The following is a 26,876-nucleotide window of genomic DNA, read 5'->3' on the forward strand; positions in this document are numbered from 1 at the left end:
AACTGGGGTATGTCAAGACATTGGGATAGGTTTCTGGGACGGGGGACAAAGGGCCTCAATTTCAGGATAGCGGGGAGATGGTGGGGGGATGGCGGGGGGGGCAAGGGGGTCTTGTATACTATACATGTAGAACTTGAAATGCTACTTATGAAATGATGTTTTGTATGACATAATAAACTGAAATACTTGAACATAGAAAAATCGATACTAACCAAAACCATTGAACATTTAACATGGTAACATAGTACATACCCAATAGTAACATTCAAAAATCAAAATTCAAATAGAAATTCAAGTGCTTATCCTAGTTGCAGCGTAATTGTAGAATGGAAGAGGTGGGGATCTCGGGTACTCCGAGAACCTAGTGCAGGGAAGTCTCGGGGACAGATACTTTAAGGCTTTTTTGTTTTTGTTTTCTTTTGGGGGGGTGCAAGTCCCCATGTTTTGCTACATTTTTGGGGCATTATGTAGCAGTAGGATTCTATTAGCTACCAAGTTGTTTCTATAAGGCATTTTTAGCCAAGGAATAGTGGTACTATATGTCACAATCAACTAGGACATAGGGGTACTATAGGTTAGATGTATCCAAAGGGCAATCACGCCACAATGAGCTTACAGCCAATGCATTGTAGTACATATATACATGCATGTGCACGTATATACATACAAACACATACATACATACATATACACATACACAAATATATAAATATACATACACACACATACATATACACATACACATACACACATTCATACACGTAAACACAAATTAGATAGCTACATATACAAATATATATTTGTATCTCATAACTTTGCTCAAGGGAAAAAGTTGCCAAACCCAGTACCCATACCAACACCTACATTACTTACATATCACAATACCAATTTCCCAGCATCAATCTTTCACCCCTTTGATTGAGTTTTGTTTAAGGCTAAAATCAAGATGATGTTTGTGTTTGTCTAGTGAACCTCCTCAACCTCAAGATGAAGAAAAACTTGAAACATCTGAAATTCATAAACAACAAAACCCACAAAATCTTTCCATGCTCTACTGCACATTGTGTGACAATACTTTTGGTTGTCTCTATGCTTTTCCATGTTTTCTTCTCCATGACTTATTCGGTTCTCATTTTTCTACCAAATGATTGCATTCCATTTTCTAGTGTTTTTGAAGTTATTCAAGTGTTTTGAGGGTTGTTAAGAGTTGGTTAAGCATCTTATGACTTTTCTTCAAGCTAAACTATTTTTACCTCTTTTTATCAACAATATTGTCATTTCTATTAGGAATAGTAAAATGTGCCCCCTTAGTCTCTAGGAATGCACCATATGAACCATAGTTATAGAAGCCAGTCAGATATAGTTCAGATGCTTGTAGGTCTTCATTTTTCAATTGCTCTAGAAATATTTCCTAAGATTTTCAAAAAATCTAGATTTATAAAATGATTTGACCTCATGGAGAAATCAAATTTAGCAATTATAAAATTCACAAACATTTCCCTTTGTTTCAGATTCCAGATTTGTAAATTCTCTGGACTCTTATTTCAGCATCAATACAATTTTCGTTAACTACAAATCAGCCTAATCAACCTCCAGATCCCATGATACTTTCACACAATCCTAATGTACAAGATAGTAAATCCAAGAGATGATGGACAGATGGTTAGAACTCCTCACCTGTGACACATTTGTTATAAGTCGAGCAAGCATATAAACCAAAGCAACTTGGTAATATAGAATCTTCTTGAACCAGTAAAACCACGAAATTCCTTTTTGACCTTTTTGTAGTTTGTGATGTTGCAATCTGTAGAAAAACCAGTTTAATAAGAACTCAGTCAACACATAATCAACTCCATGAAAACAGTTACCATCAATACATTGGGCACCATAAAGGGAAAATGAGAGGTCAAAAGTTTATAAATGAACTAGCCAATTTCTATAACATTAATAAAAATATGAAATGAAGGAAACCTTATGAAGGGCCCACCCACCTTGGCTCTTTGACACCAAGATGAAAAATGATTACAAAGCAGCTTCCAATAATAATTGACATAACTGCAATCCAGCGGTACTGTCCAATATAAGAAACAAAAATTAATTCTAAAAAATGCTGAGGTGAAAAACCATTATCATCTTTGGTACAGTACTATTAGATCCAATATGGTAAATACCCTACCTGTCTCTCAATGCCAATAGAATCATTGCCTGAGATGACTTTGAATACACTGAATGCAATTGCATATAGTGAAAGATTTGCAACCTATATTCACCATCAACAAGATTTTGAAAATAAAGAACATACATGCAAGAGTCTATAGAACAAAACAAATTTTGAGGGAATTAGAGCATCCTAGTTAGAAAGGTTAAGTCCTAAAACAAATCCTGCAGAAATTAGAGCATCCTAGTTAGGAAGGAAAAGTCCTAATCTTTAAAATTTAATATCAAAAATTAAGTGAAAGAAAATAGACATACCATGGTAAAAGCATTACGACAACTTGTTAGTGCAACTCTACTAGTAGAATTTGCTGTAATACAGTTCACCATTGCCCTAAGAAACAATTAAATGTATATATTAGCTAGAAAAAAACACAATCATTAACAATTTCCAATAAAATTCTATACAAAATCATTGCAAAGACTAAAGAAAATTATCATCTTGCTGCAAAAACAAGCTGATGGACATTGAAGGTTAAATGCGAATATACAGCACCATTTCCAATCCTATTAAGAATGACAAAGTTTATTACATGTGAGAGACTTGAGTGGCTGCCCATCCAACATTGAAGATTGCAGCAAAGATACTATATCCGATTGTGCTTACTGTAAGAGAATCAGTCCTGAAGATCGTGCATACCAAGCAACCCCCAAAGACAGAAGAAAAGGAAACAGCAACCAGAACTGATCCACCACCATGCCACAGTTTAAAATGACCAAACCTATCGATCTAGAACATGTAGTCGTTTGTAAGCATAGCATAAATCATCCCAAAGAAGACCATACCAGATTCTCATTTAGTCCTTTGGCAAATTCTAAAAGAGTCAAATAACTTATATTCAAAAAAATAGCATTCAAACTGAATAACAGCATGGTGATAAATAATATTCATTCCTCGATGAATCTTGGAGTAAAAAGTATTTCCTATTTAAAGCAACTTGAAGTGATATATACTTTTCTAGTGAAAGAGAAAAAACAAAAAGACAGCCATCTGATTATAAGTAATCAAGTAATTAGCTCTGGTGAGAAATGTAAGACACATGACATTATCTTCATTGAAAATACTTGAAGAAATAAATAATCATTGGATCCAAAGCAATATTAGATTCATGCATGGGCAGACAATACACTATAAAACTTATTATCCTAGACTGCAAAAAGGATAGGTGCAGCTTGGAATCCTAGGATGCTAGTGATGTTAATTTTGTTCATTCATTTCAGACACTGGTCTGAAAGTAACACTAGCAAGGAAGTCGTCCCACTTACATTAACTAAAAAGTGGTGCTAAGAAAAAGATAAGAAAACCATACCTTATGGTCCTAAATAAATCTGGAATAATTCTGTATTTGAACAAAACTAAATGTCACTGATTTATTACAGTGCCACTTGAATATTAATATTATGTTGTGTAACTGTTTATTTTTTGTACTGTTTCTGTTAGTTTAGACTTTGACTGAATTGGAGATGCCTGGCACATTCATGACCTTAGCATCTATTTTATGTAACCTTCAGCCAAAGCAACTAATTTCATTCAGATAAACACACTTCCTTTTGTAGGTAAAATTGATAGTGCTAGAAGACATCATATATTTAGCTTAATACATTAATAGTAAGCCTTATCATTGCCCATTTTCTAGTTAACTTGCTTTTTATGTTCCAAAGTTGAATTGAATTTTTCAATTTTACAATCTCTCATTTTGCACATTTATGTCCACTTCTATGATAAAAAATTTATCCAGGTCATCATTTGTTCTGGAAAAGAAAATTTCTAGTTTAAATTATAAATATCTAATTAACTTTTTTTCTACTATAGTCTGTTTTCTTTTCTTGTCAACAATAATTATAAGATTTGCTAGTACTACAAAACTTTCACAAATTAATGGGATATTTTTAATAGTTAGAACTTAGAATAATCTGTAAGAATCTGCCTTAGGGCAAAATTCACCCAAGCGCAAGGAACTCAAAACACAAGCACAAATTAGACCAGAGTATGATCAGAATAACTATATAGTATTCAATACGATGTACAAGTACACTAGGAGTGCCTGTATATAAAGGCCTCTGAGATGCATCTAGAATGCCTCAGAATCAGCATCATGATAAGTCATACAACCAGGTACATGTCCACCAAATATGGGTTATCCTCCATTAAGCACAGAAGTAAGTGCGATGATGAGAGGATAAGCCTACAATGGTGTGACACGCAAATCAGTGTTGTAGACAACATGTGCTAAATTAGGAGTGTGAATAACTGTGTTGTCTACATGACAACTCAGTGAATGATGCAAACTCCAATGTTGTAGACACCATGTGCATAATTAGAGTTGTGTACTTCTATGTTGTCAACATGACAACTCAAAAAGGTGCGCAAACTCCTAAGTGTCTCATAATGCAAAATAATAAAATAATGCACTAACCTAAGTAAACTTAAGTAAAGTGTAAATAGAAAATACCTATTTACACCAACACCCCCCCTTAAGTGCAACTTAGGGGAATGCAGCTCACAAATGCATGATGGGTCCCAGCTACTAGGCCATGTTAGGTACCCATGTACAAAAGCAATGCTATAGAATGATGCAATGCAATCTCTCATAAAGCGGAGAAAGAGGGAAAATCTCATGGGAAATACCCTCCTCCAAAAAAAGAGATGAGTACAATAAAGAAGATGAGAGAGAAGAAGACCTCATAAGAGGAAAAAATCCCTCCTAGAAGAAGAAAAAGAAAGAAGTCAAGGGACTCCCCTTTTTGCAACATCCCGCACCCCCAAGAGATCTCGCAAATGAATACACTTGACCTCGGTGAAGGGTTTGGTGAAGATATCAGCGACCTGCTCTATTGTAGGATAGTACTGTAGTGCAATGATCTACTCATGTATAAGCTCTCTGATGTAGTGCATATGAACCTCAATGTGCTTAGTCCGCTGATGCTGAACTAGATGCTTAGAAATCTCAATGGCACTTTGATTGTCACAATGAATAACTATAGGCTTAGGTAGATCAAATCCAAACTCCTCCAAGATATGTTGTAACGAAAGAGCCTCTGTAGCTGCATTGACAGCTCCTATACTCAGCCTCTATGGAAGAAAGAGCAACATTGTTTTGCTTCTTACTTTGCCAACAAATAGGGCTAGAACCAAGGTGAAATATGTACCCTGAAGTAGACTTGCGAGAATCTAAGTCCCCTGCATAGTTTGAGTCTATGTATCCAACCAACTGAAGTCCTGTACCTACTGCATAATGTATCCCATGTGTATATGTACCCTTTATGTAATGCAAAATGCGCTTGGCAGCCTTCCAATGAAGCTCATGAGGTTCTTACATAAAGCATAAAACCATGCCAACTGCAAAAGCAATATCAAGGAGTGTATGTGTCAAGTAGATAAGGCTCCCAACTAACTGTCTGTATAATGTAGCATTAACAAGTGGAGTGGTACACTTAGCCTCTAGCTTGACACCTAATAGGAAGGGAGTAGGAGCAGGCTTGCAGCCACTCATGTGAAACCAAGAAAGCAAGTCAAGAGCATACTTGAGTTGTGAAAGTGATATCCCTGCTAAAGACTATGTGATCTCAATGCCAAGGAAGTAATGTAGCAAACCCAAGTTTGTCATGGAAAATCTGTCCTATAGAGAGGTCTTGACGCTGGCAATGATGGATGAAGTGCTCCCTGTAATGATCAAGTCATTTACATAAAGCACTAGTATCAAGTGAGAGTCATCTTTCTGAAGAATGTATACATTCGAATCAAAGTGACATCTAGTGAATCCTGCAGAGAGTAGGAAGGAATCCATTTTGGCATACCAAGCCCGAGGAGCCTGCTTAAGACCATAAATAGACTTCTTCAATCTACAAACCATAGTAGAATCCTGTACGAACCCCTGTGGCTGCTCCATATAAATTTCCTCATGAAGATCACCATTCAAAAAAGCACTCTTAACATCCATCTGGTGTACAACCCAATCTTGAGCTGCAGCAATAGCTAGTGTCAAGCGAATGGAGTTCATCTTGGCAACTAGTGCAAAAGTCTCTGTATAGTCAATACCTAGAACCTACGAGAAACCTTTGGCAACTAGTCTAGTCTTATGTTTATCCACACTTCCATCCGCTGCAAATTTGGTTCAATAGATCCACTTACATCAAACCACTTTTCTTCCCTTAGGAAGGGGAGCTAAGTCCCAAGTGTTGTTTTTCATCAAAGAATTATATTCTTCCTCCATAGCCTTGTCCCATTCTGGAATCCCTGATGCTTCCTTAAATGACAGTGGATCTGAAGCAATGGCTATATATGCATGTGGAAATGACTTGTGTTGTGACCTAGTCCTCCGACTGTCTGAAGGATTTCCCACCAATGAACCTACTGCATCAAGGGTTTGTTGTGCCCAACGAGGTTTAGTGGAAGAAGACGAAGGAATGGCCTCAATTGTTTGTTGACCCTGCGAAGGTGGTGTCCTGCGAGTCAAGGTTGAAGGAATCTCATCTTCCGAGTCACTATCATCACTATGATCACTGTCCATAAAGGAGGAAGGAGGAGTTGAAGAAGCCAAACTTGGACATGTCTCTTCAAAGTGAACACTCCTCTCATAAAAGATTTCATGAGTCATTGGATCCATTAGTTCGTATGCTTTGAGATGGTCAAGATATCCAACAAGTATGCATGGTTTGCTTTGTGGTTCTAATGCCTTTCGCTTTTGTGGAGGTATCCTTGCCCATGCTAGACAACCAAAAACTTTGAAGTGTTTAACACTTGGTTTTCTACCACACCAAGCCTCAAAAGGTGTTATTCCATCTAAGGCCTTATGCAGATTTCTGTTTTGGATGTAGTTGGCACAACACATGGCTTTTGCCCAAAACACTTGATCTAGAGACTTATGTTGAAGCATGCAAGTGGTCATTTCCTTAAGGGCTCTATTCTTTCTTTCAGCTACACCGTTCTATTGTGGCATGTATGCAACTGAATGTTGAAGATCTATACCCTCATGTGTGCAAAAGTCTATAATTCTAGAGTTGATATATTCCCTGCCATTATTTGTTCGTAGGATCTTGATGGCTTTCCCTGATTTTTTCTCAACTTGAGCTTTGAAGGTGATGAAGTTATCAAATGCTTCACTCTTATGAGCTAGGAAAAAGACCCAAGTGTATCGTGAAAAGTCATCAATAAATGTGAGAACATAGAGGGCCTTACCAAAAGATGGTACTGGAAATGGGCCAGCTACATCACTATGAACCAATTCGAGAACAGTAGTTGCCTTCCAAGACTTCCCCTTGTCATATTTCTCTTTGGGATGCTTGCCTGCTTCACAACCTAGACATACACCCTCTGAGTATTTGACTTGAGGTAGACCAACGGCCATTTCCTTGCTGCTGAGTTGCTGAAGGTAGTGACAATTAAGATGTCCAAATCTCTCGTGCCATAGTTTACTTTGTGTGTTTGAATGAGTCAACAAGGCAAGAGAAGTGGACTTAGGCACAAAATGTGTGAAAGAATAAAGTCTTGTCTCATGATTTGCCTTTCCAACCGCCACCATTGAATCATCTTTGAGATTTTTCACCACAACTGTATCGGGGAGGAACTCTACTTTGTTCCACATCCATAGTGAGTTATCTGATAGATAGAGAGAAGGTTGGTGTTAAGGTTAGGAACATGTAGTACATCCTTGAAGACATCATTTTCCAAGTCAACATTGCCTTTCCCTTCAACTTCCACTCGAGTATCATTGCCCACATAGATGTAAGGCACATTAGATGGTTTTAACAAGGAAAATTGCTCCCTTGAAGCACCCATATGATGTGTTGCTCTTGAATCAAGAACCCATTCCTCAGCATTATTTGTACTAGCTACTAAAGCTTGTCCCTTACCCTTTGAAGTGGATGAAGGTCCCTTATCCTTATATGCATTTGGTACATCAATTTTGTGTTTCCTCATTATGTTGATCAATTCATCAATCTGCTTAGCCTTCCATTGCTTTTGCTTCTTGTTGGAGTTTTTACCACTTGAATTACATTCATTTGTTACCAACGCTTTGGTCTTGGAAGACTTGAGAATTCTCATACCCACTAGATTGTCATGTTCTAAGATCAACATTTCTGAAAATTTCTCAAATGAAGGCTTACCATAGGCACTACCCATCGTTAATTTGTGTGTATTAAAACTAGAATCAAAAGGACCATATTCAAATGGAAGATGAGTCATGATGTGCTTGATCATCTTTCCATCCTTGATGGGTTCACCACAATCCTTAAGTTGTGCCCTATACATTTCTACTTGGGTAAGATAGTCTTTGATAGTGTCGAAATTTCTAGGATCCAACTTAAGAAGTTTATCCTCTATGGTGTAAGCCATGTCTTCATCTACTATCCCATACAAAGCTTCAAGTTTAGCCGAAACCTCTATTGGATTGGTAAGCTTCCTAATGTGAAATTTGATAGGATCATAGATGTTTTTCAACAAGGTTCCTAGGGCCATCTCTTGTTTGGATTCCCAGTCTTCTTTCCGAGCTTCATCAACATCGGTAGGAGGTTTCTTTGCTACACTAGTGACATAAAGCAATAAACCTTTTTCTGCCAATGGTTCCTTAATGTTTTCTTTCCAAGTAGCATAATTATGTGGAGTTAACTTTGAAAAAAACCCATAATACAAGAACACGAGATCAAGGAGGCACAGTACACAGTACACACCCCTTGCTTTTCACTCAATCAAAAAATCCCCCCCCAAATGAATGATTTTGGCACTTTATATATAGTGTGTTTACAATGGGCCATTTGTCAAAATGGACAAAGTGAGCTTTCTGATTTTTCTAATTACAACCTCTGTATAGAGTACAAAGCTAGACTTTTACAATGTAGCTCAAAAATACAACAATTGTGAAGCAATACAATGTAAAACAGGACCTATCTCTGAAAGTGGTATTTTTGTCCACACAAGACTACAATCTGACTACAAATCTGAAAAGTAGACAAAAAAATATACACTTTCAAAAAAACGGAACTTAAAAACTAGTCCAGATGAGCCCGTACAATGCATTTGAAGTTGCAAAAAGTAGGATTAGACAGGTATAGTTGCCAAAAAATGCTTTTTCTGACAAATCCATGCACCAAAATCAGAAAACAGCTGCACCACTGAAAAATTCAGGAAATTTTACATAAAATCAAAAAAAATCGCACCTCATTTGGAGTCCGGATGACCGAGTTATGGCCTCTTGAAGTCGGGCTACCAAATCAAAGCTACATCTGAAGAGGGGTTTGGAGAGAAAAACACTAGGTTAAATTTGACCGTCAAACGGCCGTTGTTGCAATTCAAAAATGCCCCTGAATGACAATCATACGGCTGTCAAATTTAGGCTCGTATTTAACTGATGTCAATGAAAACACAAGCCCCTACTGACGTGGCGATGACGTCACCCTATACGGCTACTGATGTCAACTGTATGGACATGTACAACCTATACAGAAAAATGACTTGTCACTCCGAGTCAATTGTATAGCAAGTGGCATGGCGCTTGTGTGGCATACGCTCTGACTTGGCAACTGACGTGTACATTTATCTAATGTGGCTTCACCGACTGGACTGCTGCCACGTGTCTATCTGAGGTGTACTTGAGTGCAGGCTTTAGCGAATTAATTATCGCCTGGCGTGCGTAGGGTCCGAGCTGGCACAGTCACAGAGGTGGAAATTCCACGTGGAGGGCTCAGATGGTGAATGCGCCTTCACTTTTCTGCTGCGTGGCAATGCTGGTGTTTGCCGAGTGGAGGGCGGGTTGGCAGCAACTGCAGACGGCGGAGTTTGAAAATTGTGGCGCCGATTTTTGTATTCCAATGGATGGAATGTTAAACGGCGACAAGGGTTTCTTTTCATTTAGTCCCAAATTGATCAATGCTGGGGGGAGATTGTTATATAAAACAAAAAACCTACAGAGTTCAAAAAGAACTAGCGAGATTGCCAGTGATGGGCTAAGCTCGCTTCCAGTGGTCAATGTGTGCTGCAAAACATGTGGACCCTAGATTTTCAAATGGAATACGATATCGTAGTGTGAATATGGAATAAAAATATTTGCCGGAAATTTGTAGAGCTGCTGCTAGATTATATGCCTGCCAATAAAAAATAGAATATTCTACAAAATATTCTCTGCGCAGGGCCGAGGTGTGACTATCCGGTGCCTGTGCTAAAAAAAATTTCTCTGCTTGAACGAAAAAACAATTCTGAAAGAGCAGAAAAAAATTTGGAATTACAGATCCAAAAATGAATTAAACAGATCAATAAAAGATCGTACCCAACTTTGCAAATCGAGCCTTCGGGTTCCAATTTGCAAAAAAAATTTGCCTCACGGTCGACTATTGCTTAAAATCGGCAAATTTATAGTCAATCTTCACCGAATGTCGCTCCGGACGCAATGGCGAGGTCCGCTTTGACTCTAGACACTCCAAATTGCTGTAGATGCTCCGGATCTGAATCGGGTCCCTTTGAGAGATGAAGCAACGAGGTCTCCAATGGCTATGTGACGAGTATCTCCCTCAGCTCTAATACCATGTAAGAATCTGCCTTAGGGCAGAATTCACCCAGACCAAAGAACTCAAAACACAAGCACAAATTAGACAAGAGTATGATCAGAATAACTATATAGTATTCAATACAATGTACAAGTACACTAGGAGTGCCTATATATAAAGGCCTTTGAGATGCATCTAGAATGCCTCGAAATCAGCATCATGATAAGTCATACAACCAGGCACATGTCCACCAGATATGGGTTATCCTCCATTAAGCACAGAAGTAAGTGCGATGATGAGAGGATAAGCCTACAATGGTGTGACACACAAATCAATGTTGTAGACAACATGTGCTAAATTAGGAGTGCGAATAACTATGTTGTCTACATGACAACTCAATGAATGATGCAAACTCCAGTGTTGTAGACACCATGTGCATAATTAGAGCTGCGTACTTCTATGTTGTTAACATGACAACTCAAAAAAGTGCGCAAACTCCTAAATGTCTCATAAAAATAAATAATAAAATAATGCACTAACTTAAGTAAACTTAAGTAAAGTGTAAATAGTAAATACCTATTTACACCAACATAATCACTGTTAAAAAAAATTGGTTGATTCCAAATGCAATAGATTACACATCCTTATTTTTACTTACACAATTAGTATATAGACATTCTTCATTTTCTTATTCTAAGCTATAAGTTTTGATTTATGGCTTAATAATCCAATTAAAGCCTTTAGTAAGTTTTCAACTAGGACAAGAATATAAATTATTCAATGATCAACCTCATCTATTTAGTAACAATCAAATATATGAGTTTGGAAAAATGATTTCCACTTATATTTTAATTGATGAAACACTTGCAATTTGAAAAATGTATCACAACAATTTTGCAAAAGAAAGTACATAATGTAGAAGGAATGAAACAACTAAAGCAGAAACAAAAGGGCGTATATCAGAAACAAAACTGACATTTTGAATATGTAGAACATATTCCATGAATCTTAGGTTTAATTCCATAAGAGCAGATTTATATTGTTGCTATGATAGAAATTACCGAAGCAGAGATGGATGTGCCACATTTGAAACTGGTAACAAATATCACATCATATGTCAAGAAAACTACTTAGCATACCAGTTCCCCAACAAAAATGGTTGTAACTGCATCTGCCACCTGTCCTGAGAGCATAACAATAGCAGCATCTCTGTAAGAAAACAGATTTAATTTAGTGATGGACATAATGAAACTTGTGGTATACAAAGAATCCTACCAGGTTTGACAAAACTAAATAATGTTTGACACTCCCGAAAAAAAGCAAATCCTAAGTTCCTAATTGATAGAACCTCCAAATATTAGACCATTTACTAGATAAGATAAGATAAGATAAGATAATGATATTAAAGTCCAACAGAAGACCACCAAAAGGTGAAGGAACCTCATGATTGAATAAAGAAAACAAACTACCCAATTAATTCCCACATTAAATTATTGCCGACGTCTTTCAATAATCCAAATCTAAGGTGTATGAATAATTGTTCTAGAAAAAAGCATGAATTTAAAATAATTCAATATTGGATTGAAAAAGCGTTGTAGAAAATAAACAATACTGAAGTCCAAGGTTCTGAATGTGGCACTATCTTGGCTCCTGGCTTACTAATTTAGCCCTTGAATATAAAGCTAAGAAGATTTGCAGTTGTAAGGATCACGGATGTTATGTATTTATGGTTGCCTTATATTCAATCTTCTGTGAATGAAAACACATATGAAACTCTGATCAGTGGACAGAACCTCATTGTTCACTAGAATCAGAGAATGAAAACTCTTTGGTTCTTTGAGGGCATTCTCACTTAGTGATTGAATTGGAACTTCAAGGCATGTTTGCAAATTTTGCCAGACCTTGTTAACGTTTTTATTATTGTAATGTGTTGTTGTAATGACTGTAAAAATAGTCTCAATTGTGGTGTTCATATCAATATAAGAGTTGTGATTCAATTGTGCAAGTTTATGTATTTTGTTAGTGTTTAATTAATTACTGTTGTTGAAATAGCTTGGGTGGCATTGTGTTTGCATTAGTCAGTGAATGCTGTTGCTAACATTGTAAATCTCTTATTTTACTAAAATTCTAGAAAGGGACATTACAAGAAAACATATGGAATATGTGCTAATGAGGAAGAAATGGGGATGAATAGATAGTGAATTTATGGAAATAAGTGTAAATGGGAGTGAAATATAGATCAGTAAGTATAGGACCATCAACCAAACATAGCACAAGAAAATGTAACTTGTCAAAATGTTAATGCATTACGATGTTCTTGTCAAGTTTACAAAACTAAATAGGGGATGGCATAGAGATATGTGGCCAAAAGAAGGGTCTTTGGATTGAACATATGAATAAGCTGATTTCACCTTTACAATTGCATAGATTACCATTATATATCTAGAATAGAAAGTTATTTCATGCCTAATTTTTGTAATAAATAAATGTAGTGTGCATGCACATTAAGAGATCTACGAATTGTTTTTTCATAAGTTCAATTAACAAACCCGTCTGCCGCACGCCATAACAATTAGATAGATTATCATTACACACCTAGAATAGATATATTTGTAATAAATAAGTGCCGTGGGCATGCGCACTAAGAGATTTATAAAATGTTTTTTGATAAGTTCAATCCAAACACCCTTATTAGGAACAATATATAGGAGTTAGGAATAGAATTATAAGAATTCGAGAAACGTTTCAACCCTTAAAATATTTGGTCTGATCTTTGTCAATTTATAAATGACTCGTGGAAATCCAATACTATCTCCAAGAAATAATTGGCAATTACAACTAGCACATTGATTAAGCAGAAGCATGGGCAAAAAGGCAATGGCCATATACAAAGACAAGTATTTCAATTGAAGCAATATATACTGCTGACAATTTTTCAAACTAGTTGGCTAAGTGAGAGTGTCCCATGCTCTCAAAATTTTCTAGATATTACAACTTTTCTTCTAATAGACCTTAGTAAACCAGATTTTATTTCAAAAGTTAAGCGTCAATACCCTTGTTTTAGATTTTAATCCCCTTGTCCTATTAGGACTGCAAGTCCTGATAATTTTGGATCCAACTAACAACAGAGAGAATACTTGCCATAACAGTTGCAAGTAGCATTTATGTGTGAATATCTACTTGAAAATAAAAAGACAACCTTACAATTTCATGGATAAGCCACATTATCAGTTGGATGAAACACAAGGAAACTCACCTTGGAGTCAAGCCAATTTCTGTCAAAAACATCAGAAGGTAAGTGAACCAACATGCTGAAGTGAGATCATTCAACATATGTCCAATTCCATAGCAAAAAATGGAGCGCCTCCACAATGGTTCATTGGAAGGTCTACCGAAAATAATTGCATTATTTTTCTTCTCAGAGCTATCATGTATGACAGAATTAGTGCCATTGCAAGTCACTCCAATGCAACATGATTCAGCCTCACATGTTGAAAGGTTTGTCATATTGCTCTCAGCCCAGGTGTCACTTGATCGGTTGATCCACAATTGATTTAAGCGTGCATAGGTGATCAGTAACTTGTCCTATTTCTGTCCTGGATTTCAACCACTGCGAAGAACAATCCCAAATCTTATCATGTATACTGGAAATATTTACTCTAGACAGTTGTGTGCTTCTGAATATTACAATATTGAGAAAATAAATGAATAATAAGCTTTAAAAAATATCTTTGGATGATACCTAGCTAAAACACGAGCAAATTTAAGCTTTAAGCTTTCAACAGACTGTAAATTAAAATAAGGAACCAAAATTTACAGACTTCTCAGATAATTTCATTATCAAAATAATTACACCAGGAGCAAACCTCATTCCTTTAAATAACAAAAGGAACATATAGCTTCCAAAAGAAAAAAAACTACTATTATCAACTATTCATAAATGATTACACTAATCATTTAAGTCAAATGGCATTCATTAGCAACATTTCTTTCAGATACAGACAAGGAATAGGGAAGAGGGACCAGTAGTGGATAGGAGTTCCAATACATGTTATAGAAGGTGGAAAAATGGGCCCTAAGTGTAATGTCAACACTCATCCCCAAAGAGATTCCTCTAACTTTCAAAAAGAAACCAATCATGTGACGTCATATCAACATACTATCAAATGTGACTTAGAGTAAACCTACTGATCATCACATCAACATGCTATCAGACATGAGTTAGAGTAAACCTATCGGTCTAACTTTTTTCTCAAACCATTTTGGACACCTTCACAAAAATGCAAACTATTGTGGCATCATATTTGACAATGTGGACTTTGAAAACATTTTCTTTTAGCTGGAGATTTGGACAAATAAATTGCTGTACAAAATTGAAAGTGGTTTGATTAAGTTAGCCTGCACATGTATTGGTTCCTCTTCATGTAGGTAAGCATTTAGATGTTTTTTAGGTTCTAGTTCACAAGCATTTTTTTTTCCTATTGATATTTCTCGTAAAGACAATGTTGAATTGCACAGAAACTTGCAAGTCTGTCTGGGATCTTCCTAAGGTCTGTCTGATCCTATCTGATAGGAGTCCCAAACAATAAGAAAAAAATTGTTGTTTCAAATGCCTAGAACCTAGAAAATAAAATTCAGATTCTTTTGTTCCCATTCTTTTCTTCTGATTCTAAAACAGAATTTTGAGGGATAATGTAAAGACCTCAAGGTCAGTATGATATAAAGTTTTGTTTTTACTTTAAACTATTGAATTCAAAAACAAACTGATTGCACAATATAGATTCAGGAAAGGAAAATTTCACTGCGAGGGTCACCAAATTGCTGATAGGTCATTCAGATAGTTAATAGTGCTTACAAGATTTCAGAGGATCATTAAACAAGTTTAATTTAGAAGCTGCAACTTCAGGAATCAAGACATACATAGAACTGGCATAAAATCTCTTAACACCAACAGTTTAAGCTTACAGATTATACAGATTTCTTGGGACTTTTGTCCCAAGATTTAATTTGCTCAAGGGTAAAAACAAAATGAATATGGCACTGGGTATGAATAAACTAATTGGTGGGTTAGAGCCTTAGAGGTTGCATCCTTCCTCACCTGGGCACTGAGATTCTTGCCTTAACTCCCTGCCTGCTCAGAGGACAAAAAAATATTCAGCATGCCCAAAAAACAGTTCATTATTAACTCCCTTAGGGCAGTTTAGGGAACCACCTCCAAAGTGAAACCCTAGGGCGGTTTGTCCTCAGAAGAAAAAAAAGCAAATCTGATTTGGCCCCCTTCAAGAAGTTGATTGTCACTGATAAAGATAAAATTTATTGATGTCCAACTATTGACCACAAACGGATCAAAGGGACTGAGGGAACAACAAAGAAAACCAACAGCAGGAGCACCAAACGGTGACCAAAAAGCAACGAGAAAAGAGAAAGGGAAGGAACAAGCTGAGTCTGAGACCCTGACAATCCTGGGGGGAAGGGAAGGGGCAAGACAGTAACCCCACCACAAAGACAGAAAACAAAATCTGATTTCCCAAAAAGACAAGAATGCGTATGTGACAGCCAGCACTTCTGTTCAAGCCTAGTGGCTCCATTTCATGGGTTCATCACAGTCCTCACATACCCTAAGTGCTTGACCTTAAGTAGTTTCACATTTGGGTGTTTGATGATTTCTATTCCTTCCTAGGTTGCATCTTCCAGTGGTAGTCCCTTCCACTTGATCAAGTATTCTGGAAAAGCTTTGTTATGTAAGCTCTTATCCCTTACATCCATAAGAGATTCAAGTGAGGGGATCATAGTCAAATGGTGGGAGCTCCGTGGATGGGTTGATCTAGTGTCAAAGGTCTTTCCTTAAGCATGGAACATGGAAGTATTGTATATACATTTGTTGGGAGGTAATTCCACCTCATAAGCAACCTTTCCAACCTTTATAATCACTCAGTAAGGACCATGAAATTGTGATTTCAAACACTCTTTTCCACTTCCCTTCATAGATGATTGTCTAATGCTAAAAAGGTGTAACCTCAAAAATACTATATCACCCACTCCAAATGCTCTTTCTATTCAATTTCTATTTGCATATAACTTCTACCGACTTTGGGCTCATGCTAAATGAAATCCTTAGCAGTAGGTACTCTACTATCAGTTAGAATCAAATCCACAAAGGAAGTTACATCATAGCCGTGCAATGCTTTAGAGGCAGACATCTCAATCAACATATGATAAGTTGTATTATAACAGTATTTCCCAAGATGTAGCCGTTGACCCAAGATGTTTCCTAGCCTATTATGTACTTCCATAGATAACCTTATAATCCACTTGTCCACTCCATGTTTGTCCCTTCGTTTGCAGATGATAATTGGCACTTGGTGACAATTCCTTACCTGTTAGACAAAATAACTCTTGCCAAAACAATCTAAGAAAATTGTTGTCCCAATTGCTCACAATTGTTTTCTGCAACCCATGAACATAAAGCAATAGATCTACCATTTGAGGTGCCTTCAATTTTGCTGATATAAAATAGAAGCGTGCATACTTAGTGAGTCAATCAAACACCACACACACAGAATCCTTGCATTGAGCCATCAGCAAACTGATAATAAAATCCATAGATATGCTTTCCAATTTTTGGTTGGGTATAGGTAGAGGCTGCAGTAACCCTACTGGAAAAACATGCTCAGCTTTGTTTTGTTGACATTCCTTACAATCTTTTGCATGTTGCATCATATATTTCTTTAATCCTTTCCACAAGAAATGCTCCCATACCTATTTATAAGTTTTGTAGAACCCTACGTGGTCAGTAAATGGAGTGTCATGGCATGCCTATCTTGCACCTTGCCCTCCAATATATCACTATCAGCTAATTTTTTACATATTCAGTTGTTTAAACAATGCTCTCCAAAAAATGGATAGATTGGAAATTTAATGCAAATGAGGCTTTTGAGATAACGCATTCACCACTAAATTGTTGTTTCCTTTCAAATACTCAATATCAACAACACAAGCCTGGATCTTGTTGACCCACTTCTATCCTCTATCATTCAATTCTCATTGATTAAGGATATACTAAGTTATTCTGATCAATTTTTACCACACAACTTTTTACAAACTATATATTGTCGAAATTTGGTGAATGCATGCATTATGGCTAGCATTTCCTCATCATAAATAAAGTAGTTATGTTTAGCCTCCTTAAGCTTCCTACTCTCAATTGCTATAGGTTATTTATCTTGCATCAAACAGCCCCCAATCCCTCCCCACATGCATCACACTCTAAAACAAAAGGGGGTGAGAAGTCTAGAATTGTCAAGATGGGGCACAAACTCATTATCTCAAGTTTACCAAAAGATTGTTGGACTGATGTTGTCCATATAAATGCTCCTTTCTTGGTTAGATTTATTAATAAGGCTACCAACTGTGAAAATCCACTAACAAACCTCCAGTACCAGCTACAGAGCCCCACAAATCCCCTCAACTATGTCAAGTTGTTGGGTCTAGACCATTCTTGAATAGTTTTGATCTTATCCTCATCAATACTAACTCCATGTTTCCTGATCTTGAAGCCTAAATATAGGATTTCTTGTAGCCCAAACTCACATTTGGATGTTTTGGCATAAAAGAATTGTTATTCTAAGATTCCAGCACCTCATTTAAGTATTTTAGATGATCCTCCTGAAATTTGCTATAAACTAAGATGTCATCAAAGACAAAAGAATGAACTTTCCTAACTAATGGATAAATGCATGGTTCATACATAATTGAAAAGTTGTAGCATTTTCTAAACCAGAGGGCAATACTAAGATTCATTGTGCCCGTAGTGACACCAAAATGTTGTCTGGTGTACATCTTCATCCTAAAATTTGATCAGATGATATCCTTAATGCAAATCAATTTTGGACAAGAAGCTAGCTCAATGTTATTCATCAAAAAAATCATCAATGTGTAGAATTAGGTAATGATTCTTTATAGTCTTCTTATTGAGAGCTGGAACTAGGCTTTATATGCCTCATGTCAAGTATTCCTTTGACTGCCTTTCAATTTCTTAATTGTAAACCTTCAGGTGACAATATGGAGAGATCATCACTGGTTTTTCCCTCTCTTTAAGTTCAATGATATGCTGGAATCCCCTACTAAGAGGTAACCCGAGGGTTATGTTTCTAAAGACTTTATTATGGTTATCCAAAATAACTTGTATCTGCATGTTGTTAGAATCTTCCTTCTTTCCATCATTTGCATTAGTAATAAGGCATTATGCTGCCCGGCCTACATGTTTCTTACGGAACACCCACTGCATCCTTTTGGCTAATATTTCCATTATTTTGTTAGATATTCCCTGCAGAACTATATTTTTCGTATCATGTAGGACAGTCATTTCCAACTTGTAATAGCTAATCTCATATTTATCAATTCAAAACAACCATTGACAGCCTCGAACTACTTTCATATCCATGTCTATTACATAAAAATTGTCCTTTTATTTATATTCCCCCATAGACAATTCCATTCAAGGAGCCTTCAGAGTGTAAGAGAGTAGTCTTATTGCCTACCTTTACTCCAAACCCTTCAATCGGAGTTGTATTCAGACTCAACCTCCTCACTACTCCCTCATCTACATAGTTATAGGTGGCTCCACTATCAATGAGAGTGATTACCTGTCGTCTCTTCAAAATGCCTTTTATGTAGAATGCACTATAACATGGTTCTCCAGTAAGAACTACAAGAGTGCTACCTTTAGTTCCCTCGATTTTGTATATCGCATTTTTGTCATAAACTCATTCAGTTTCTCATTTGTCATCAAAAATTACCTCAATATAATGTATTTTCCCTTTAGCTAAGCATTGATGCCCTAATTTCCATGGTTCCTTGCATGTAGAGCATAGCTTCTTCTATCTCAACTCATTTCTATGGACTTCCGCTTGACTGGACCTTGCTAGAGGTATCCTAGAAAGTGTTGGATTTTTTTGAAATGTTTTCTTACTATTGAAAGTATCCATGACCACTGAATCCTGTAGGTTGAGGATTGTGTGTTTGGAAATGTTGATGGATTTAAGGCTTTAAGTAACCCTTTTAATGGATCAATTAATCCTTCCACAAAGAGTACTATCAGCCTCCTATCTGGCACATCGGGCAACATTACCGCATGTTTCTAAATTCCGATACATAATCTTCCACTCTACCTTCTTGTTTTAATAGGTTTAAGTAACAAAAATGAACTTTGGGGTGGGTTCTATCAAATCGTTCAATCAGCCTCTAACCAAAATCTTCTATGGGGGAGATTGAGTCATGTCCTTGATGTACAAGTCCATGGTACCACCACTTGTGAGCAACTCTATTCAAGTGTAAGGTGGTGAATTTGAAGGCTTCTTCATCATTGGGTTGCTTGAGTAATAAGTATCCAACTTCTATAACCATGATCTTGTTATGGTGCTACTTGTTCCATCAAAATTAGGTGACTTAATTTTACCCAAGCAACGCTAAATGTCTTTTCATTCATTGTACTCTTTCCTCGATCCAAATTTGGATTTCAGTCCATAGTACTTAGGGTAAAACATATTATTCTTACTCTCTCATCCTGATGATGGATCATGGAATATGATCCGAAACATTGATGGTTAAAAATTTATACACAACCTTGGCCCAAAAAGACAACTGCATACTTCATGGATTGTGGAAATCTCCTATCTTCAATGTTATTCTTGATTACCTCACTCAATATATTATATTCCACAAGAGGTGGTCCATTTCATCAATCTGATCTAGTTGTTCCATCCTGACCAATCTTACTTCATTGACATTGCTTTCTTCACCCTATCCTTTATTAGCAACACTTCATCACTCTCATTGGAAAAGTTTCTGCTATCTTGGTTCAGCTTAAGCCCTCTCAACAATTGGGCAATTTCCTTTAATGTATTACATAGGGTAAAACATGTTATTCTTGATTAACTCGCTCAATGTATTATATTCCACTAAAGTGTGGTTCATTTCATCAGTTTGATCTGGTTGCTCCATCCTAACCAATCTTACTTCATTGACATTGTTTTCTTCACCCTAACTATTGGACTATCCTTTATTAGCACCACTTCCTTCATCACTCTCATTGGAAAAGTTTCTGCTATTTTGGTTCAGCTTAAGCCCTCTCAACAATTGGGCAATTTCCTTTAATGTCTCTACTAAACCAAGTTGTAGGGCTTCTAAACATTTAAAGAAGGCCTTTGCTTCTTCATCATTGCCAGCCATGTTCAAATTCTTCTTTTTCCAGGGTTACAAGGGACTCGTCCCCCACCCCTCAAACCCCCACACACCTGTGTAGACTTATATATTATTCAGTCATTATAGCTTACAGCTTAACATACACAAGGCTTTGACCTTATATTTATACATTAGTCTTCAAGAGAAGACAAAGAGACAAATTAGAAGAATGTGAAATGAACAGACTTGACAGTTAGACTTCACATCCAACAATCTCCCACTTGAAGTTCAACTTATGCTGCAAACTCACATCTAAACAACCTCCCACTTAAACTCTGCTTGCCCTTACCAATCCCATGGTAAGAAATTTCCAAATGACAATCTTCATAGCCGGAATAGCAACCACAGCTAATTGCTAATCACATCCAACTAACGATACAACATCAATAGATTTATGACCACATAACCAGCCCATACAATAACTCACCAAATATACCATCTTCCAACAAAACACACCAAAAATCCATTGATGTGCAAAAAACTAGAAGACCATTATAGAGAAATTTTGATTGCATGTGCAATGTCAACTATAAGTTGACTCAATCTACCAATCAGCACATAGAAGGCATGGCATTAACTTGAGATGATCTGCAAACCACCACCAATCTGTTGCAAAAATGACATCTTCCAAGTCCTCATGAAAAAGACCACGTGTTGTTAAAAACAATGAAGTACAACAACAATAGATGACCTCAAAATGCTCCTAGAAGGAACACTAACGCAAATCATAACTCATCCTTCTACCAACACCATCAAGTGCCCAGCTGTGTCAAGTGTGATCTCCTTTACCTCACCATATGAGAGCATTTACAACACCCAAACACCATGAATGAAAGCTCCTATAAAAAGAAGATCAAACTGCAAACATTCCAAAATTAGGAACAATATCAACCATCTCCTAAATGCATAAGGAGATAAATCTGCTGAATAGACTAAGCGTGGGGAGTGAGAATGCTCCTCCAGGATACACAAAGTCTCAATGACTCTTCTCCAAGAACAATCTCCACTAGGTCTATAATGAACTCGTGCCCATCCACAGGTGTAGGCTGTTAGAGAAACCGTCTCAACAAATGTTCTCTAACCCAAGCCTCTTAGTTTTCAACAGCACCTCCATGGTCAATCCGCCAAAGTACCCAATACCAAGAGCACTAACCAAGATCAATTATCAAAACTCCCACTGCACGTCTGCATAACCTGGGAAAACCTTATGACAACTCGATCTCCACAAACCAACACTCATGCTCAAAGGAGCAAAACCTGTCAAGAGAACCTCTATCATGCCAACGCTCTAAATAGCTCACCATGGCACAATAACAATCATCTCCAATCGTATGGAGGGAACCATCTCATGACAGTATAAAAAAAAAAATTCTGGTAAAACTCCTCTGCAGTGTGACACCAAACTTTTCATGATATCAAAATTCAAAAGTAAAATCTGAGAAAAAAAAAAGATACCAATCATCACACAATCAACAGTGATGCCTGAAGCTGCAATTTCTCCATAATCCAGACGAGTAGAACGAAAAATTGACACCTCCCAATAAAATCTTGAGAATCTCCCATAACTGTCTCCTTATACAGGAGTACCTTGATCATCTTTGTTCACTCTAAACAACCGTTGCCTCTACCTCACTAATGCATTCAAACAATACAGAGTCTGCCGTAAAATTCGCTCTCTGTCATCACTCTACAGAGCACCACCATACCCTCTGCTACCGCCACTGAGCTGCTAGGCGAGTCAATATTCTCCATAAAACCACGACTCATCGATCACACCAATGGCACTGATTCGGATTGACTTGCAAGTAATTTTTAAAACTAACGTGAGCCGCTTTGATGACAATCAAATGGCACTCGGAACCAAAACACATTTATATCTGATAAATCCGCATCTATTTCAATTCCATAGACACCCTGGACTCTTCACGTCCAAGTGCTTCCAGTCACCTAGTCGGTGCCCTCTGTTTGAGGTTTCCTTATGGCTTTCTGTGCCTTCTCCAACCTTGGAGCCTCCCTGTATTGCGTACTGAACTGAGTATATGGGCACTTCTCACCCATTTCTTTTGAAGGAATCCCAACAGTCACGGGTTTGACCTCAGAAATATTCTTTCCTTCAATTGCTCTGTGTGCACTTTGTTTCTCGTTCTCCTTGCTAGGGAAGAGAGAAAATCGCCCATTGCGGAACACCTTGCTACTCCTCATAACTACTTCTAGACTCATCGCTATGGAAATTTCGCATCTTCATCTGCAAACGATCACTGCCTAAGTTCGCTCTTTTTGTTGTCTCAGACCTCTTGAATAAGGCTTTTCTATTCTTACGGTAAATCTCATTCTTCCTCTGCAGTGTTCCGTTTTAACAGGCTTCTACTTGCCTTGGCCTCTTAGAGTCTGCTCTGCTCTTCCAGATCTTAAACGCTTTGATGCCAATTGTAAGTTTTAATTGAGCAGATAAACTTAACAATCAATCATATAAAGACAGCAATTGCAAAATAGAAAACACATAACACAGCAAATTATAGTGGTTCGGCAAAACTTGCCTACATCCACTCTTGAATCAGGGAAATCTCTTATTAATGTTTTAACCAATACACTACATACATGACATGTATACAACCATTTATAGAAGTATATACAGCTGACTAGTGAAGAGATGGGAGAAGCTGAAAGGTCTGACCGTTGGGCTTCACATACCCAACAGAATTAAGACAAGAAATGACAACCACAAAGAATGTGCACTCTCAAGAATTGAAAAAACTAGGGCATAGTTAGAACCTTCAGAAAAAATATCATATAAGCAGTTGCAGGATTGGGCAGAGACTCTGAACCAGGCACAGAGACGTCAATGTAGAGGAACCCTGATTACTTCCTAGAGCTGAAACAGCTGCCAAAATAAAATATCTTGTAATATGGTTGTAAATTGTGCTTCGAATGTCGGCTTGAAAGCACCGCTAGGTATAAACCTTGTTGGGCTTAGAACACCAAATGTATGTGATATAAAGCGTTTGACTCGTGCAGCTTCAGACTTCTCCTCCAATAGAGTGCACCAAACTAAGAAAGCCCCCACTAAAGAATGGAATAAGTAGATGCAACACTTAACTGGCAGACAATGTCATCGTTCCGCATACATTTTTAGGGGGGAATCCTGTTATAATGTTTGAGGAATACCTGTTCCTAGGAAGCATTTACGCAACACATGAATACATTCTTGCATTTTAATATCTCAGTACCACATTAGTCTTAAAACATAGGTGTACCAGAATACAGCCATTGAATGGTAATTCAAAAAGAAAACCAATATAAGTTTCCGAACAAATAATCTTAAACTTTTTAAATAAGAAGCCATGAATTGAAAATAAACGAAGTCCAAAGCGAAAATTAAACTAGACACCTTTATAAAAAGATAGAATCTTTATTTAGTTTTAGTACTGTTACTTGATTTGTAAAATGCAACTGAACGCATCAAATAGCTCCGTTATATACACATCTTAAATGACGTGATCAAATATCTCAAAAAATAAAAGAAAAACCGCCGTTGCAGTTGACACCCTTGAAATACATTATGTTTCGAAATTTTCTTGCAAAGCTTGCGCGAACTGAAACAAACCAGATTTTTTCAATATACAATAAATCATTATATGATTAGGAGAGAAGTGAACCTTTTAGTCTTGAAGATGCACACGCATATGGAAACAACTCTCGAATCTCAATCTTTGCAAACAGTAAAAAACTAAGAAGATGGTTTCAAACTGACAAACCGAAAGCTTGCGTGTAATCTACGTTAACAGGCATCCTAAGACATTGGCCTTCTCGTTTTCACCCCAGCTAAAAACAAATTGTTGCCCAAACTGCAGGACTTTCTCAAGGACGCCATAAAACGGGAGATTCCAATTGTCTGGCATACGGGGCCTTTCGTGACATCTTTTCACGCTCGATATCAAATCAGATATCAAATATACTTACATAATTTAGATCCCACAGATGGTATATTTTACGTTTTCTTCAGTAACTACGTCAAACCATTTTTTCCTACACTCCCAAGATTTTTTTATTGAAAACAAAAGTCAATTTTGGCATTGAGCTGAGCACGGACATCATATTCAAGGCTGCTTCATTAATGCGTTGTATTCTATCATTGGATGGCTGTAACGCGGGGGTATGTGTATACCAGATTAAATGGCAAGTGTCAAACATGCAGCTCTCCATTTTCTTCTGATAAGTAGCCGAATTGACCTACCCGTTTCTAAAATATTAAGGGGGTTTAACGGAAAAAAAGTGGGACCATACAGTAGAGATACGAGGATATTGATTTTTTCATGTATGGTACGATTCTGTCAAATATTTAACTTTTATTAAATATTTTAGAATATTTATGAAAAAGGTTCGAATAAAAAATATAATTAGTTTGTAATCTCTTCTATATATTTATTGTTTAATAAAAAAGATACAGTTAGTTTTTAATTTCTCTTTTGTTGTGATATATATGTGTTTTTAATAAAAATATATAAAGTAGTATCATAATTGTTATGGTAGATAAAAAAAATTATATATATATATATAAGTTAATAGTATATTAGTATTTGTATTTAAAGGTTCAATGTAATTTAAGAATTTTTTCTAAATGTGATAAATATTGTTTTTTATCATTAGAAAGAGAAATAAAAAGTATGATAGAAATACATAAAAATATAATTAGTTTGTAATTTCGCTTTTGTTGTGATATATATGTGTTCTTGAAAAAAAATATATAAAGTAGTACTGATATGATAGATTAAAAAATCATATATTATCATATATAAGTTAATAGTATATTATTACTTGTATTTAAAGGTTCAATTTTCGTATTCATTAGTTTTTAGTTAAAATTATAGAAATTTTTTAAAATGTGATAAGTATTATATTATTTTCTATTAGAAAGAGAAATAAAAACTATGAAAATAGTAAATATTGAAATTTGTTTTAGCTTATTTCATATTATTCATATTGATTCATAAATTAGATGATTTTGATTATTTGATCATAAAGTAACTCAGATTTTAATGTTTCTATTAATAAATTTTATATTTTAATCTTAACTCAACAAATAAATAAATTTAGACAAGAAAACATTTTTATCTTCGTGAATATTTATATTTTATTCTTTTTTTATATTTTCAAAACTTGTACCTATTTATTGCTACCATGCAGCTACCAAGTAAAATATCATGGAAGTATCTTGAGTATTGAAGAGAAGAGGAAATAAAAAGAATTTGTAAAATTATTTAATAGACAAAAAAATTATTTTCCTAAAAATAAAAATGAACCATAAAAGTTGATAAATAAAATAATAAAATGTGTTCAAATATAGTGAAAAGTGTAAATGAATAAATAAAGTTTGTGATTTGATGTCACAAACTTTTTGAAGCTTGGTATTTTAGAAAATGTTCCTTACGAGAGAAAAAAAAAATCAGCTTGTGTCATGCTTCTAGATTACACTAAATAGCATTCTAATGGTTAGATCACACTGTGTTCTTTCATTGAGATGAGAAAGCTATAAAATATTTCTCTCTCATCAAATTAAAGGAGAAAAGAAAGAAGCTTGAATAATATTTAATGATGCTTGTCAAAAACAACAAATAGCTAGAACTTGGTTATTAATTTTGAGAACAAGGTTGAAATGTAAATTGAAAAGCAAAGTTTGTGTTCTAATGTCTCATTTATTAGCTTTTAAAAATGTGTGGTCGTGGGTAAATGTTATACTCCTAAGAGATGTGATCAATCAAATTTGAAGAAAAAAGACACATTCAATGTTTATCATTTCAATCTTATATAATATGGTAATAGTGAATTGAGATTTAAGTTGCCTGGGCAATTCTAAAATTGTTCTTGACCTTGGTATTCAAATTTGATGTTTTCTTTTATCTCTACTTAGTTATTATGTGTTAGCTTGAAGTGTGACATCT

The 26,876-nt window shown here is 36.1% G+C and overlaps 1 protein-coding gene across 6 annotated transcripts in view; it reads right to left on the reverse strand.

Moving 5' to 3' along the window:
- The window catches only part of LOC149577011 (uncharacterized), a 65,946-nt gene that overhangs the window by 36,522 nt on the left and 2,548 nt on the right, over positions 1 to 26,876 (reverse strand). Inside the window, exons 1-8 of one of the 6 annotated variants that reach the window (XM_089821586.1) lie at positions 25,103 to 25,174; positions 13,952 to 14,305; positions 11,835 to 11,904; positions 2,748 to 2,944; positions 2,473 to 2,548; positions 2,177 to 2,260; positions 1,992 to 2,071; positions 1,678 to 1,804 (exon numbers count right to left, since the gene is read on the reverse strand). In XM_089821586.1, the coding sequence (XP_089677712.1) occupies positions 1,678 to 1,804; positions 1,992 to 2,071; positions 2,177 to 2,260; positions 2,473 to 2,548; positions 2,748 to 2,944; positions 11,835 to 11,904; positions 13,952 to 14,202 (885 nt within the window). In that variant the 5' untranslated portion in view covers positions 14,203 to 14,305; positions 25,103 to 25,174. Of the gene's footprint in view, positions 1 to 1,677; positions 1,805 to 1,991; positions 2,072 to 2,176; positions 2,261 to 2,472; positions 2,549 to 2,747; positions 2,945 to 11,834; positions 11,905 to 13,951; positions 14,306 to 23,709; positions 24,103 to 24,325; positions 24,571 to 24,593; positions 25,175 to 26,876 lie in introns of those variants that run through there. The other 5 variants (XM_089821571.1, XM_089821602.1, XM_089821593.1 and 2 more) reach the window with 5 other exon arrangements.

The sequence above is a fragment of the Cupressus sempervirens genome, chromosome 1, assembly GCF_028749045.1.
Source record: "Cupressus sempervirens isolate cs-2001-9-10 chromosome 1, ASM2874904v1, whole genome shotgun sequence".
Lineage (NCBI taxonomy): Eukaryota > Viridiplantae > Streptophyta > Pinopsida > Cupressales > Cupressaceae > Cupressus > Cupressus sempervirens.